This window comes from Monodelphis domestica, chromosome 4 (genome assembly GCF_027887165.1).
Source record: "Monodelphis domestica isolate mMonDom1 chromosome 4, mMonDom1.pri, whole genome shotgun sequence".
NCBI classification, from domain to species: Eukaryota; Metazoa; Chordata; class Mammalia; order Didelphimorphia; family Didelphidae; genus Monodelphis; species Monodelphis domestica.
Window position 1 is genome coordinate 25,202,835 of NC_077230.1, and position 17,932 is coordinate 25,220,766.

At 36.5% G+C, this 17,932-nt stretch overlaps 1 protein-coding gene across 1 annotated transcript in view; it reads right to left on the reverse strand.

The window, feature by feature from the left end:
- Positions 1-773: 773 nt before the first annotated feature.
- TSPAN7 (tetraspanin 7) overlaps positions 774-17,932 on the reverse strand; it is a 122,625-nt gene continuing 105,466 nt past the window's right edge. Inside the window, exons 5-8 of the mRNA XM_001366966.5 lie at positions 16,828-16,983; positions 9,899-9,982; positions 2,442-2,517; positions 774-1,833 (exon numbers count right to left, since the gene is read on the reverse strand). Of these exons, the coding sequence (XP_001367003.1) occupies positions 2,449-2,517; positions 9,899-9,982; positions 16,828-16,983 (309 nt within the window). The 3' untranslated portion in view covers positions 774-1,833; positions 2,442-2,448. The remainder of the gene's footprint in view (positions 1,834-2,441; positions 2,518-9,898; positions 9,983-16,827; positions 16,984-17,932) is intronic.

The window sequence follows — 17,932 nt, forward strand, 5'->3', positions numbered from 1 at the left end:
TTGGCTATGCTTTTTACTTTTTAAATTTATTTACTCACTTAATGACCTTGGACAAGTACTTTGTAAACCCATATTGTAAGCCTTGGTTTCCTTCTCTGTAAATAAGGCTATGGCTTATAAGGAACTAATGAGAATATTTATGTAAAAGTATAAAATTCTGTAACTTTTCATGAAGAGATACAGGTAATAAATTCTTAGGTTGGCTTAGAAACCCACCTCTTTATTTACTAATTATAGGCTGCTCAGAAATAACAATTTCATCTTTCCCTAGGTTGTGAGGATATTATTGGCCATCTTTTTCATTTATGTAGGAACTGAGCCCCCATGAGTTCTACACATTTACCATCACTGAAACTCATTTAAACTAAAATGTTCCTTTAATCAAGTGTAAGAAATTCATACTTTAGTATAACTGTGCAAAGTATTATCTGGATGTTAGAATAGTTGAATAATACATCTTTGTCCATAGACTGGATAAACTTTATCCACATGATGAGAAAGAGGGAAGGGGACCCTGCAATTCATTCTACCAAAATTGTTCACATTCATTTCACAGGATTTTGAGGTGGTGATTTAAAATCATTTTGGCAACTCTTTTTCTTCATACAAAAACATCTGCTTAACAAAGGTCTCCAAAGTTTTCAAACTACTTACTGAGAAATCAAACCTTCCATAGTTAGGCTTCATGTTTTGAGAGAGGGTGCGTGTAAGTTGGGGAATAAAGTCGGGAAGTAGCAAAGTAAATAAAAGTAAAACAAAACAAAACACAAATATATCCATAATGGCTCCATTTATTAACACATGTATCACAAATGTTCACAATATCAATGCATTCTTGGCATGCTAGACAGAGGCATTATTTAAAAATTTATATTTCTTAAAGGTTTTGAATTTTTTGCTCCTCCCATTATACTCATTTTTAATCAATTTGATGATATTCTTGACAACTGTAACATCAATGCATGAAAGAAATATAATTATAGAAAGAAAAAAAGTCAAAGTACAGCACAATCAGTATTAGTTTATATTATCATCAGGGAAAAAAGAGGTGACATTATTGCCTTCATAGTGAGCAATAACAGATTTATAACAGTACTACACAGGTTCAAAGTTAGAGGCAAAAATTCACTTAACAGTCTATATACATACTAGGCATACAACAGAGTAATAATCAAAGATATCATCTAAAAATCAAGAAAAACAATTTCCTTCAAGCATGACATTTTCAAAAATTTCCCTCTGAGTATCTTCATGGTCAATTACTGGCATTTCTTTCTAGGATAAGGATAGTTTGAGGAGAGGGAGGAAAAGTCCTTAGTAAAGCAGTCAGTGAAACAAAAAACAAAGATTAAACCAAGAGATATATTTCATATACTTGTTTAGATGAACATGTGCAACATTTATTCATCGGTGGAAGGCTAGAGATGCCCTCCAGTCACTACATGCAGAGTCTGATCAACGCTGTTAATGGATTACCTTTAACTTACAAGGCGACTACAGTATGGCCAAGGGCACAGCCATAGCGCCATCGTATGCAGAGCCTGTGAAGATGGAGTGTTGTACAGCACTAGATGTACAATGATTGGGCTACTCTCTGTGGCACAGCAGTACTTCACAGAATGGAACTCTAGGCATGGGACGATTTGACAAGTGGAGCTGAGACTGTGTTTGTTGGCGTGCGAGTGTACATGAGTGTACACGAGTGTGTGTGTGTGTGTGTGTGAGTGTGTGTAGTGTGTGTAGTGTGCTCTAATATTCCTTGAAACTTTTCCTAGACTGTGGCAACTTCCAATTTGGAAACAGGCTTCTTCTTTCCCCAGCATCCCTGAAAGACTAAGGAAGAAAACCAACGAATGAGTTCATTCGGTCTGGCAGTAACGCCGAATCGTGGCTCTGTGTCATGAGCTGTTTGATGGCAATCAAGCACAGCCCCACTTCCATTTTCTCTCTTCAGCGCCCGGCACTCACAACTCTCCCGGTCACTTCACTGCCTTCCCTGCCTCTTCTCCATCCACTCCGTTTGGCCATTATGTGCGCACATTCTCTCCTTCTCCCCTGCCCCTCTCTCCCCTCCCCGTTTCTGTACATGTGTATCCCCAGCACTTAGCACAACGCCCGTCACACAGGAAGTGCTTACTAATAGCTGGATCTATTCATCAGCATAAGGCCTGACAAAAGTAGCCATTTAAGGAATACGTTTGTCTAAACATGGACTGAGTAAAGGAAAACATTTACGAAATATCCGTGATAGCCTTCCCTCCCAATGCTGCCTTCATGGCATCAAAACTGGGATGAAGGCCACTCCCTATTGTCGACCCTCCACTTGGCAGTCTGATATCTGCCTCTTAACTGAACCTCGAGGGCAATGGCTATCGGGCACATACATATATGTAGAGGAGTATCTTTACCCACAAATAAAAATAAATATAAATAAAACTTGCCTTCTCATTACACCATCTCATATTGATTGGCAGTGATAAACCGGGACAGACAGCAGGCCAACAGCATACCAATCAGCTATTGTAGGGAAGAAAAATGCAAAAGAATCAAGACACTCAAATAGATTTCTTCCATGTCCTTTAAAAGATTCTGGCCTATAGACACCATTGCCACTTTACTTTGGATACTCCCTTCTCTGGCTTGTTTTTCAAAAAAAAGGAAACAGGTACAATAATGGGAGGTTATAGCAAATACTTTGATTTCACGGTCACTGATGCTCCTAAATGTAAATGAAATCAGAGCATCTGAAATTTTGGATGTGATTTCTAGCTTAGTTCTCGAAAGAAAATTTAAAAATACTCAAGTACAATCCTGACTCATAAAAATATTAAGACATGTTAATAAATTATAAATTAAGATAGAATAAAATAAAACATGTCATGTGCTAATATTGCTTCAGTAGGAGAAATAGGTCCTTTATTCATGCTCTGGCACGGATGAATCGGATAAAAAACTGGTGACACCAAGAATTCTTGGGCAAATTTTGATTTGTTATCTCTGGAAAAGCAAAATCCTTACAGTGGCAGCACAATGATAACATTGTAATATAATGTTTCTTCCTCAAAGCCCATTCCTCTTTTTCTGCCAAGCAAACACCTACTGTTTAAACAATTTAACCACATTTATTATTTCATTTTATGTTTAATGACAGTTCTTGGCTTCAGCTGCCACTCATAATATTCTATAAAATTGGGTAACTGTAATTCAGAGAGAATGTTGTACAGTGTTTCACATATTCATCCTCCTGCCACTTACTGGTCTTAGTGATGATCAGGCATCATACAATCAAGATGACCTGGATCAGTGGAATTAAAATTTAACAGAAAAGGAGATTTGGAAATTGCATATTGACTTAGAAAAACACAAATTAACATTATTTATGTTGCATTCTATTTTTATTTATTTTGTTAAGCATTTTCCAATTATATTTTTCTCTTCTTGAGGGGTGGCACTAAGCAGAGGAAGCCTGTCACCTCTGGCCTTGATTGGCCCAGTTTGGTTACACAAATGCAACCTGAAGGGAAGGGGAGTGGGGGGCAGTGAAAAGGAGAAGAATGGGAAAGAGATATTATATTTCAAGGGATCTGAATCTTATACTTCCTTTACTTATGATTAGCACATTTATTCTTGAATGGTCAGTCTCTCTAGGTCTTTGGATCCAAACCTGTACCTCTCTGCAGCATCCCCAATAAGTATAGGGTCACAAACAAAATGAGAAAAAGAGCACCAATAACAGAATTAATTGCTACAGACTAAAAAAATATGTGTTGAGGAAAGGGTGGAAGAGCAAAGCTCAGTTATTCTAAAGAACAGAGGAGTTAATAGACTGAGTAATCAAAACAGGAATTGGAAGGAGAGAATTTTTAGGGGAAAATATAGGAAAAGAAAAGGATTTTAAAGTAACGAAGAAGCAATATATAAAAGTCTATCCCTTTGAATGTGTTTTATACTTACATCCTTTTCTTCTTAATCTTCATTTATCTTGCCTGAGCCTCTTAATTCCTTTTATCTTGCCCCAACCAAAACTGCTTCCTACATTATTAACCAGTTCTGCCTCCCCCTTTAACAAGAATATAATTCTGTCAACCAAAGAATCTCCTCGTCTCTCTTATACATCTATCTACACTTATGACCAGAGCTCCATTGGTATGGGGTTCTCAATGTCCCATTTCTGTATGATGGGTGAAGCAGAGTTAATGAAAGCAAGAGGTGTAGAGATCTGGTTTCTAGTTTGTTTAGGGGGCTTCTGGCTAGGCTAGAAAAGTCTAGAAAGAAACTCCAGAAAGACTGGGGGGGGGGCTGGCCTGATAAAGACCACTAGCCCCTCTCATACTTTTTTCCTATTAAGTCAGTTTTTTTCCCCATAGTGACACAATGAGAGGGTGGCATCATTCATCTTCTCTCTCCGAACTAGAAGATAGAAGCCCTTGAAGAGATCCACAAGACCAGATTTCTCTTTCTTCTTTCCTGCTCTTATCAACTCCATCCCACCTATCATGCAAGGATGACACAGATCACTCCTGCTGAAGAGAGTTGGTTTTAAGAGACTTGGGTTACAAACTTATTCTCCAAAAACCCATTTCTATCTTAATGATTTCTGCTCTTGGAATCACTACTGCAAGACATGCTACTTCAAAAAAAATATGTTTGCTTTATAGGCTATCACCTCCCTGTAATGATCTAGATTCTATCTTGCCACTGAATTTCAAGAGATTATATGCTACTTAATTTTTTAAACCCATACCTTCCATCTTGGAGCCAATTAATACTGTGTATTGATTCCAAGGCAGAAGAGTGGTAAGAGCTAGGCAATGGGGGTTAAGTGACTTTCCCAGGGTCACACAGCTGGGAAGTGTCTGAGGCCAGATTTTAACCTAGGACCTCCCGTCTGTAGGCCTGACTCTCAATCTACTGAGCCACCCAGCTGCCCCTAAGCTATTTAATTTTTGACAAAAGGTTTATAGAGATTTTTTAAAATTGTTTTTCTTAAAAGCCCCCAATCTTTTCTTCACCAGATATATCTTCTGACATTTGCTTCCTTTTCTCTCTGTCATCACATATGTTTGCATACTCATAATATAATCCTTTAACTTCATGTTTTGTAGTTTTTAGACATTTAGCATGAAAAATATTTTAGCACACAAGTCCTTGAATATTATGTTAAATATTCTTGATATGCAAATCCATGGCCTTCAGGGAAATACACAATTCTGCTTTTTTTTTTTTTTAGAAAAGTAGGAGACATCTAGCTCTTAAGTATTGAACCTAGTAACTTTATCGTTGAAACCATAACTACAAAACAGGCAGGAAAATGCTTTTCATTCGAAATTCATTTCTGCTCTTTGTTTTTGAAGCATAAACATTCTCATCTGCCTAGAAGAAAACAATCTGATTATTTTATATCTTCCGGTAAAAAGAATTTTGCTTTCCCAAAAACTGTACTAAAATTGAAGCTTATTCAAATCACATGAAACTATGTGAGCTTGCTTTAGCATTGGATTTTATTTTAGACAACAAAAGTTGAGATTCACTATTTTGAAGACCTTAGAGGGATATTTTATCTCTAGCTGATCTTTTTGTACTGGAAGAATGACATAGCAAAAAAAAAAAAAAAAGCCTGGACTTGGTAGTTAGGAGATCTAGATTCAAATCCCAGCTCCCAAACTTATTGTTATCACTTATTAGCTGTAATGATGAACAAGTCAATTACTAACCTCTGAAACTCAATTGCCTCCTCTTATAAAATGGAGATTTTCAATACTACCAGAAACAAGTTCTAGCAACTCATTCACACAGCTTTGAATAATAATTATTATTCCTACAAGTGGAGACATTTGATTTCTATCAAATCAGTATTTCTTCTCTCTAGTTGAGAAATAATTGTGTTCCCAATGTTCCTTACTTATCAAAGTAGGATAAAGGAGGAGATGTTGCTGTTCAAGGTATTTTATGATAAAAAATTAACACCAAATATTTTATCTTCATAAAAATAAAGTCATGTTCCATACACGAAGGCAGACTGTATCTGTCCTTTCACTTAACCCAGGTCAATAAACAACGCATGACTGCCAGACTTTATTAACCTGAATACAGGAAATTCCATCCATCTTTATTCAGATTAGACAAGTATCTGATTAACTGGCACACACAGAATGCATTTCTATTTTACAAACTGGGAGATGGCCCCTGTGACTGCTGTATATCATTGCTCTTCTTTATTTAGAACCATATAATATAGCCTAAATCTACCAAAGTACTCTAATCTTTTTCCTTAAAGTTCCCATTGACATACTATTGCCAAGACTGCAAAATAAAACAATAGCTCTACTTGAAAATAAGGAAATACAAAAGACAAGAAGGAGCCTGTTCTATGCTGTAAAACCAAAGCCCCTTGACCATCTAGATTTCTTGGGGACCCTGACCCGAACAATTTAGTTAGGGAGATTCATGTCATTATTTATATTTAGTTGAACAAGGACTTTGTAATTAGTAACAACTGAATGACCAACAAAACAATACTATAATACAAAACAATACTATAACATCAGCCTTGTCCACATCTTTGCCTTTCTTCTCATCAGTAATTTCTCTGGGGAACTATGCACCTTTAAGATTTTATTTTGCAAGTAGGAAATGGAAGAGGAAAGAGCTTTTTCACATCAAAGGAAGCCTGTTGACACTAGTCCTTAGGGAACAAGCTCTAGGTTCACCTCTAGCCCCAGCTATAACACTGTTTAGAACCACCCAGGGGCACTCGTTTCAGCACAGGAGCAATGAAAATGACTGGTAACCAATCAACATAGAGAGGGTTAAGAAAGCAGGCAAGAGTGAAGGCTATAGACCAGAGGGAGAAGAGTCATGGCATAAACCCAACCAGCAAAGACCCTCAGATGGCAAGAAAGCTTCTAATTTCCTCCTGGTGAATGCTTCTATTCTCCAGGTGCAGTAAGGTGATTTGAGGTGAGCCCTGGGTCCAGGACAGGCACCTTTTGAAAGAATGCAAGACTCCAAAACTTAGCTTAAAATAAAAAGGGAAATTTATTAATCTAGAGAGTAATGTTGAAATGTTGGGACAGGCTCAAGAGTGGGCAATGCCTCCTTGGAGCATGGAGTCTGCGCCACTTTAACATATGTGACCAAAGCTCACAATTCCAGATAATGGAACATTTTAGTTTGGCCACATACTTAGCATGTTTATTTTACATCAGTCCCATTTGAGTGATCCATCTTGGCTGCGCTGGGCAATGGGCACCACTGTTGCTGTAGTCCGCACATCAGAATTCTCTGAAGGAGGGGGAAGGTGAAATCATTTCAGAGGACACCAAATCCCAGTGTTGATATCGGTAATAGGAAGCTGTAAACACTGCCAGAGTGTTACTGAGAAAACAAGGAGATCATCCTCCTTTCTCTGTCCAAGTTTATGAAGGTCTCTCCTATATTTGATGGCTTCTGCACACCTCAAAGTGTCCTCACTTATAAAACGCAGACTGCAGCTCTTGCACACCTACTTCACAGGGTTGTTCTGAGGACCACTTTGTACACATCAATAAGTAAATATATATAAATGCTTTAAGGTTTACAGAGAGCTGCTATCTTTTATTCATCCCTGGCATGTGAGTTCTACTGGCTTAGTTATGGCAGAAACTCTTCCCAATGACTGGCTAAAAAGTGAGGACTGTATCCCAACTTTCTCTTTTCTCGGTACTACGGAGAAGTATCCAGAATGAAGACCTGTGGTGGTCTAATTCCTTTCCCAATCAGTGCCTCCTGAAAAGTAAGTGCCAGGTGAATTTTAAGCATTTATATTGCTTATATGGGTCTGGAAGGGAAGGGGGTAGGCGCTGGTAAACAAACATTCAGTGACTTAGCTGAATACTTCAAGTTTACTACATATAGCATGGCTGCTCCAGAAGACCTCAGGTAACATTAATGGAAGTAGCGTCCAAAATAAGGGACATGATAGTCCCACTTGACTGCCTGGTTAGAGCATATTTGGAGTACTGGGTTCTGGGTATTACATTTTAGAAAGGACAGTCAAGCTGACATATATTAATAGCATGACAGTTAGATAAAGGGAACACTGAATGAAGGAACTAGAGACATTTAGCTTGAGGAAGAGAAAGGGGGAAAAAAGCTCGTTGGGGAGAGAAAGGATGAGACATATTGGTTTCAAGTATCTTGTAGTTTGGCATAAGTGGGATGTTTTTGTGGCCCTAGAAGGCAGAAATAGGAAAAATGGGGAGAATAGAGGAAAGAAGATTTCAGTTTCATATATGGAAGAAAACTTCTTAAGAATAAGATTTAAAAAATGGAACAGGAATAATAGAATAATAATTATGATACATGTAAGTATATGTATATAACTATATGCATAAGTATGTATTGTATCATTATATTATATAGTGTTTATGTTATATATTTATATATACACATTAATTTATTTGATTCTCATAAGAAATCTGTGAAGTAGGTGCTATTGTTATTCTCACTTTTCAGATGGGGAAACTAAGATTCCAGTCATAGAGCCAGTGTGTGTCAGAGGCAGGACTTGACTATAAGTCTTCCCATAACACTGGGTCTAGCTGTCTAGCCACCAACCTATACTGTTTCTCTGGTTATTCATCAGGGCAAATTAAACAAAATAGACATTTTTTTCCTAGGGAAAAAAGCTCCCTGGTACTAAATACCTATTCAAATCTGCCCTTCCTGAATAATACAGCATGACACTACCAGTATGCTAAACATTAGCTCTTTTTCAATAATCCAGAGAGGGCTGCATTTCAAGGACCATTCAGTGAACCCTACCTATTGGCATCACCCATAGTATTCAGGATCCACTTTAGAAGATTGTGCCACCCTAGTAGACAAGATGTTACTGAAGTTCTGTACTGTAAGTACACTACAACTTACAATAACCCTATGATAGAGCAGAAAGGGCTAGAATTAGGAGATCCCTGACTTGTAACCCACCTATAATACTTATGAGATATCACATCAGAAATGCTAGGAGCATTTAATTCACTTTTGTTTCTGATCACTTCTGGCTTCTCTGTGATTTCCTACTAATGCTTAATGTATGTTAAAAGGCTTGGAAAACTCAACTATAATTGTAAAATAAGGAATTCTAAAACTGCAACAAGAATACATCTGCAATAATTGAGCCTCCATTAGGTTTTTAAATGAATGCCCTTTGTTTTAAGAAATATTGGGGAGGAGGGGAGCAGCTCGTTTGCTTCCTTGAATATGTTTTACGTTTTTAGAGTTGTTTTAATCTTCTTCGATTCCTGGGGCCTGAAGTCCAAATTAATTTACAGGACTACCTAAATGAAAAGTTGGGCTTTTTTTAGAACATGGGCACAGGAAAAATTTTACCTAACATTTCAGATGATAAAGGAAAAAAAGAAAATAGCAACTAATACTGGGAATGAATGTGAAATGAAACTGGCCCCATTAATGGTGGAGACCTGCCACAAATACCATAGTAACAAAGGGGAGCAGGTCAACTAGCAAAAGAAGGAAAAAGCCTTTCCTAAATATGCATCAGTTATTTGATGTTTTGAGTTGTTTATGTTCTGATTAAGCCAGTGCTTTGTTAGGTTAACCTCTATTTGACCTAATGGAAAGGCAAGTTGTTTTTCTAGAGCTAGTCATTAGTTGAACTGTAACCGATATTCCCTTGATGGAAAAACTTCATTTAAGCTGAAAAAGGAAAATCAATAAACAGATGACCTAAGGACTAATAAGCATTAAGCTCTATCCCCATTACATCAGCCTTTCCTAATGTAAAGACTGAAAGAGTGGCAAGAAAGCTGGATAAGAAATGAGGGTAAAGGAGCAGAGTAACCATCATTTAATCAACAAGTAGCTAAACCATGGAACAAATGAGCATATACCATACCTGGGAGAATGCAATTCCAAAAGCCACTCCAGCTATGATTCCCATGTTCGTCTCCATAAAACTGGTCACCAGATCATAACAACCCTGGGGCAAAAAGAGAGATAATGTTTTTTGACACAGGGCTTATGAGATCCTGGATCTGGTTTAATTCCTGAACACTTTATGACCAATGTTCTAGTCAGTGTTTACCATTTGAAACAGTAAAGTTTTTTTTAAGAAAATAATTATCTGAACAGATCATCAAACTGAATTAAAATTAAATAATATTTTAAAACCATACTTGACAATTAATAAATCTATTTCTCTTAAAACATGAAATCTATCACTTCAGGCAGTATTCATATTAACAAACTCACAGATTCATCAAAGTATTATTTGAATATTTTGTGCCATATTTGCTAGTTTATGTGCTCTGAGTGCATCTTAAGTCATTGCTTTGAGTGTCAATTTCCTCATCAGTAAAACAAGAGGGTTAAGGAAAAGATGACCTCTACCTCTAAATCAGTGATTCTAGGTAGTACTGTCAGGATATGAAATCAGAGATTTTGATTCCACATGTAGAGATATTTTCACTATACCATGATGTCTCTTGAGAAGTAGTTCTACACTTGATATATTTTCTATACTAGGAATCGTGCTCTGTCTCATAAACACATACACATATGCACAGACCCATATTCCAAAAATAATTGTGTACCTCTGCACAGCGACTACAAGTAAAGAACCACAATTCTTTGTTCTTACAGTTCATTTTCTACTCATATATTCTAGAATTATATTTAAATGGTTTTTAATTTTAATTTTTAAAGAGAATTTATTTAAGTTTTATGGTCAAAGAACCCAGAATCTAAGTAATTCAGATTCCTATCTCTGGAAAATAGGTTTCTTGCACTGTTTTTTTTTTTTTGTGTGTGTGTGTGTTTTTGGCCTTTGGATACTCAGTGTATAGCATTTACTTCTCTTTGCACAAAACAGATATTTAATCAATCAATAAACATTTATTAAGTGCCTACTATGTGTCAGGTACTGGACTAATCTTACTTCCTATCTCCTGTTTTCTCCTCTTTTGTGCTTTTGGTCAGATCTTTTCCTACATAAAGAAATACACCTGTCGCCCATCTCTCCTACTGCTCAAATTCTACTCTCCGACCTTCCAAGTCAAACTCAAAAGCCATATCATATCTTTCATGAAGCCTTTATTGATCCTTCACCCTCTCAACTCAGGAAATAGCCTTCCTTTTCCTGACTTAAAAAAAAAATATTTTTGCTACTGTTAAGAGTTTATCCCATTTCATAGTATAGTCACTCTGGTGCACCAGTTATCATGTGTAAAATCCTTCTTTATGATAGAGTATAAGGTCAATGAAAACAGCAGCAAAGATATCTTATTCATCTTTGCATTTCTACCAGGACAGAAAGTGCTCTGCTTATAGTAGACACATAATGATAAATGAATTTTAAACACTATACTAGGTACATTAAAAGCCATGAATTTATAAAAGTAGCAATGGCAGAAAAGCTTTCTCAGTTTAAAGTGAGACATCACATTCTAGTTCTATGCTTTTCCCTCACCAATTAATTAATGTCCAACCTATAGGTAAAACTTTAATAAAAATTCTTAAATATATTTACATTTTTAGAGTTGCTGTAGGAATTGAGAAAAATCAGATCACAGAGGTTTAAATAGTCCTCAGAGTGGGGCTAAGCCTTTACTTGGACTGTGTAATTGGATGTAGGATTTAGAAAGAAGAGAGAGGGCATTCCAGGTTGAGGCCAGAGCTGAGCAAAGTTAAGTCTTAGCTAAGGATGTTATTTAAAGGGTCATGATGGATTTAGTGCTAGAAGTGGCACTGAAGGCCAACTGGTACAACTTCCTCATTTTACAGATTGTGGAGGTGGAGTAACTTGCACAAGATCATACAAGTAGTAAATAGAGGAGTCAGGACTTGACCCCAGGTCCTCTTTTTTAGTATAAAGGGTTCATATTAGAGAGTAGTGAAAGATAAGCTAGCCTAAGGTGGATAGAATGAAGGATTACAACTTTATGGATGGGAAGGACAGTGACAGATTATGAAAGTCTCAAATGCCAGGCTAAGGAATTAAAACCTCACAATATAGATAAAAGGAAATGATTGTGTGGCTTGCTTAGTATTGTTGGAGGAGAGGTGGGGGGATGGGTTGGGGAACAGGATTTAATTAATTATTCATTTTTTAACATTGATTGTTTATGACTGATAAACCTAAATGAATGATCTTAAAGGTAGCTAGTTTGGAAGTGAAAAGAATGCCACTAGTTAAGACAAAGTTTATTCTTTTCTTAGATTTTCCACATGAACCTGGTTGGAGGTCAAAGAGACAAATTTTGTGAATGGCCCATGGGAAACCTACCAAAACAAAATAATTATTAAAAAAAACATTATTACCTTGCCTTCTTTTAAAATTTATTTTTGTTATCATTATATACTTAACAAACAACAGTAAATTTGACATGGTTTCATGGAAAGGTGATTAAAAGAGGAATATGAATATGAAACCATGAATATTTATGAAAAATAACTTTCATCTTAAAATTCAAGATGTAAATTAATTAATTAATTTATTTAGTCACTCATTAATTAATTCATTTATTTATTTACTTATTTTTAAAAAACCCTTACCTTCCATCTTGGAATCAATACTGTGTATTGGTTCCAAGGCAGAAGAATGGTAAGGGCTAGGCAATGGGGGTTAAGTGACTTGCCTAGGGTCACATAGCTAGGAAATGTCTGCAGTCAAATTTGAACCCAAGATCTCCCATCTCTGTGCCTGACTCTCAATCCACTGAGCTACCTAGCAGGACCCTCAACATGTAAATTTGGCAAGATGCCTTTCTGAACTTTTTGCTTCTTTTCTTTTAAAAAAAAAAAGTTTCCCTTTCCCCTTAATTACACATACACACAGAGCCCCCCCTTCACCTTCCCTTGGATCAAATAGCCCCATTGCACAAAACAAATCCACATATTAGGCATTGAGGCAGGAAGTATTGTCATTTTCAGTCCCCTGGAATCATTATTGGGTCACTGCGTTAATCAGAGTTCTCAAGTCTTTTCAAGTTGTTTTCTTTAAAATGCCGTAGTCACGATATGAATTATTTTCCTACTTCTGTTCATTTCACTGTACATCAGTTCATATGAAGGTTTTCCTGGGTTTCTTTGAATCATCTCTTTTGTCATTTATTACAATAAATAAATACGTAATATTTCATTATATTAATACAATATCATCAGATTAGCTATTTTCTGACTGATCAACATCCACCAAATTTCCAAAAGTCTCTTGCTATCACAAAAAGTTCTACCATGAATATTTTCGTATTCTTATACATATTCTTTCCCTTTGCCTTTAATCTTTTTGGGGTATTAATCAAGTAGGAATATTGCTGGGTCAAAAATATGCATTGTTTAGTGACTTTGGGAAATTTTTAAAAATTATTTAATATATGAATTGATAGGGATTATGCTGGAGCAGGGACACAAATCAACACAAAACTCTTTTAGCATTAATATGGCACTAATCACATTTAAAAAAACAGTGCCATATTCTTTAGTTCACTTGAGATCACTCCATTTATTTCATTAAATAACTACTCTTCTATGGTTTATATAGTGCAAAATTAATAAGTTAAATATCACAATCTTCATTTTAGAATCAATTTTTTTCAAACTAAAAATTGAAAGGGTATTAGGACTTGGTATTTTTCCTCTCCTCTTGAAAGGCTATCAACTCAGTTTTATAGATCTTACATCTTCTAAAAACTAACAGTTACATTAATTCATTAGTCAGACTAAAGGCTTTTCTAGTTAAAACAGAAAAAGCATGGTGTTGAGCAAATTTTTAAATAACTCATCTAATTTTAAAGCAAAGAAAAGCACAGTTTTCTAGTTTATCTTAATTTAGCTCCTAGCAATTTGCCAGGCTAACATTTTCACTGCCTTCCCCCTTATTTTGCACATTCCCTGGGGTGTGTGAAAATTCCAACTGAGTTATATATCTCCTGACAATTTGTATTTTACATGTCCACAATCAATTCAAGGAAATGCACATTCACTTAGTAACTACTGTATGACTTGTGTTTTCATCACTGCAATTGACAAACTATAATCCCTAGTTATCTGATACAAATTTTAGGGGGAATAATTGAAATATTCACAGGATTGTGAAGTTCAAACTCAATTTATAGTTAGCAATTTGGCTTTTAACTTTTATAAGCATGGGCATAATCTTACTCTGATTTTCTATTGTGGAAGGGGGGAACGAGGTTAGATCAAAGAAGGAGCAGAAAGAGGAAAGGACTTTTCAGAAATGAGAAGTGTAGGGACTATGCTAAGACAGAGCCAACTGGAGACTATTTGTATAGCTGTGAATTACTCCAATTCTCCTGGAAAGCAATCTGTAATTAATAAAGTTGATACCCTGAGACTCAGAGTTCCCACTGCTAGAAACATACCAGAGTATTCAAAACAGCACTTTTTATAGGAGGGAAGAATGGGAGTTGCTCATCCACTAGGAGAGTAGTTAATTGTGGTGCATGAATATTACTGCTTCATACGAAATAGCAAATATGAAGAATTCAGAGAAGCAAGAGAGGCATATGACTCTACTAAGTAAGCAAAACAATATACACAACTATCATAATATAAAGATTAAGTGACTTTTTCTGAGATCAGACAGAAAGCGAATTAGAGAGCTAACAGGCTTCTTCATCTAGGTCCACTGGTTTCTACTATATTGAACTGTTTACACTTTATAAAAGCATTTATTTGTCTCAGAACTGCTCTAAATCAAAGCTTACCTAAGGGTAACTGAAATTGGCTAAAATTAAGAACAGCTATACTTTAGCAGTCCAACAGGTAGGATAAAAAAGTAAAATTAACTAATTCTCAGAATTGTCACATTTTTATGTAATTAGTTATTTGCAAAATAGAAAAGAAGCAATTAGGAACCCCTGATTTCCTGATCTAGGGCATCTCCCACAGAACTGTACCTGGTCTCTGGCCAATTCTCTGGAGACATGCTTTGGCCTCTTGCTGACTGCCAGACACATATCTTTGCTAAGATAGTGCAGTGGGTCTCACTGGTCACAGAATTCTAGATTTGGAGATGGAAGGAACCTCAGTGGCCAACCATCTCATTTTACATATGAGGAAACTAGAACCCAGGATTTTTAAGTGACTTGCTAAAGGTCACATTAGCAACAAGTGTGAAAAATGGAATTTGAATACAGGGCTTTTTATCCTCTATATTAAGTCAGTCTTTTATCCTTGGTACTAGTTTAACTTACATTACTTTGATGCTGGTTATTACCCTGGCTTCTCTACCACCAGAATGCCTACACTACTTCAAGTTCTGTGATTTTTTTAAAGACTTAAATTGTTCATTTTTTTCCTCCTTTATCTACTTCTTTTGTTCCTTTTCTTTCCCTGTCCAATTGAGTAGCTCAGAATCTTCCCCTCCTCACCTCCCCTCCAAAGAGTTAACTTTTAGAAACTTTCTTTTATGTCAAGCACACATTTTCCAAAACTTTCTTTTGTTTTGTCTTAGGCTTGTAGATTTTATTTTCTGATTCATTATTTTTTCTCTCCTCCTTTGCTCCTTTTTTCCTTCTCCAAAAGACCTTCTCTGATTCCCAAGTTGCTATCTGGTAACTTTGGCTACTTCCAGTAACTCTGTGGAAATGTATATGCTCCAATAACAAAATATATGTTTTGTATTTGCTTATCAGTAGGTAAGTTGTAGCTCTCCATGCCTTGGAGAATATAAGCTTCTTAAGAAGAGAAATGGTTACATTTTTTGTCTTCTGCATTCCCAGTGCCTAATATAGTTCTTTAAACATACTAGATTCTTAATAAATGCTTATGTAGTTGTGTGAACTTGAACAGGTTAAAACCTGAGCCTCCCCGTGTCTACAATTGAGACAATAATAGTCACAACACATACCTCATTGAACTTTGTGAACAAAGTGCTCTATAAACTATAAATCAGGACAAAAGTGGGAGCTATTATCATTCTCCTTCTTGCTCTATGCCATATAGACACATACTCACACACACAAATTAAAACCAGAAAAAAATGTATGTTAGGATGAATAAAAAGCTTATATTGGCATAATAAAGACACCTTGAAAAGTAGTTTAATTTCATTCCTGCAGCTTTACCAAAAAAAGATTTACACAAATTAAAATGGATAAGAACATTGGTGAACTGTTCCTTTAGCACGGTCACATCTTTTGGTAAATTGCAGTACAGAAACTCTTTCCCACTCTTTTAATTTTTGCATTTTAAATTCCCTTATTACTACTTTGTGCTGCCTTTTCCTAGTTTTTCTTTGTAGTAATCTTCCTTCTTCTAATTTTACAAGGTTGGGGGAGTGGGTTTAATTGGTTTGTTCTTCTTACAGTAGTATGAGTCCACTAACATAAAGGATAACACTTAATGAAGAACCACAATACTATCCATCAGTTAACTAGTCTGTCATCCCTGCCCCCTTCCCTACTTTCTGCCTAAGGGTTGGCCCCTGGCTGTGAAAACTTTCATGTTTGCAAAAGAAATGTAGAAAGAGAAATGACATTCACTGTCAGACACCAACAATAGGGTTAACTGTACACACTCAGTAAATCTAAGGCTATGTAACTTTTTGGTGAATTGTGGCAATAAGACAGGAATCTAAATTGAGTAATGGATTCCTATGCTTCCAAAGTTTTGGAAAATGAGAACAGAATAAGGAACCAAAGCATTAGGGCTTTGACTACTTTGTGAGCTGGTTTCTAATTCTAATGTCTTTCCCACAATCACGGGAAAATATCCTAAACAAACGTCCCCTCCACCCTGCTCTGAAACCACTACATCGAGTGACAAAGTTCTAACGTTTCTGAGGGCATCAAGGGAACAAACCTTTTGATTGACTTTAGTGGCAGCCACAGTCATGTTGCGTAGATCCTGGGGGTTGCAATCACTGGAATTCATGCAGCAGCTGGGAGGGATCCCATGTTCCGCGAAGTATGGGCTGATACTCCAGTTAGTATAATTCTGAACACCACAGCAGCTCAGCTACAAAGAACAAGAAGATTTGGGAAAATACTTGCATCATGATCCCACTGCCACCTCTGTACTAACTGTCTAGAGGAAAGAGAGGGAGGCCAAGAATCACAAAGTAGTTGGTTATTCCCTTCTTTTTTTTCCACAGTCAGTCAATACCTCATTCACCACCTTCTTCTCTTCTTCTTGAAGCTTGTAATGGGGACGACTCTCAGCATACATGTTGCTGCTCCCTCAAAACATCTTCAATCCCCCGGGTGCTTAATCTCTTCAAATTCAATAACTTACTACTTTGTTCTACATCATCCAGGCCCAGAAATGGTCACGCCTACATCTCCCTCATTTACACAATACACAAGAGCCAGAATATTATCCTATTTACTAACTGCCTATCAGTCTATCTTTCTCCCTCTAAACCTTCATTGACCTGATTCTTCATCACTGAGACTTCCAGTCCTGTCTTGGGCCACTACTCCTGCTCTGACTTTACACAGTCCAACTCTACAATTAACAAGTTTGGATCTATACTTTCCTCTTTTCCTAATTTCCCTGCTCCACTGCTGCTCATATCTCACCAAATCCTAACCTTGGATTACACCGACCATATGAATTCTCCCCTTTTGCTCAATGCTGCTGAATGGGGCTGGAGGAATTCAAGAAACCATGCTAACCAGGTCCACTAGAAATTTATTTCATAAGTAACTGCATCCTCACTGGGGCAAGGTAATCTGTTTACTTCTGTCTAATTGATTCTCCATGCTGTTTCCCCATAGAGACTATTCCAAACATTCTCTTTTCACTTCCTATCTTTCCATGAGAAATTTTTAATTAAGTTTTTCTTTTTTCAAATAATGAAAATCCATCTTCCTTCCCTTCTATCCCACCCTATGGAAGAAAGAAAAAAAAAGAAAACCCTTGTAACATATATAGTCAAACAAACAATTCTAGCATGGGCCATATC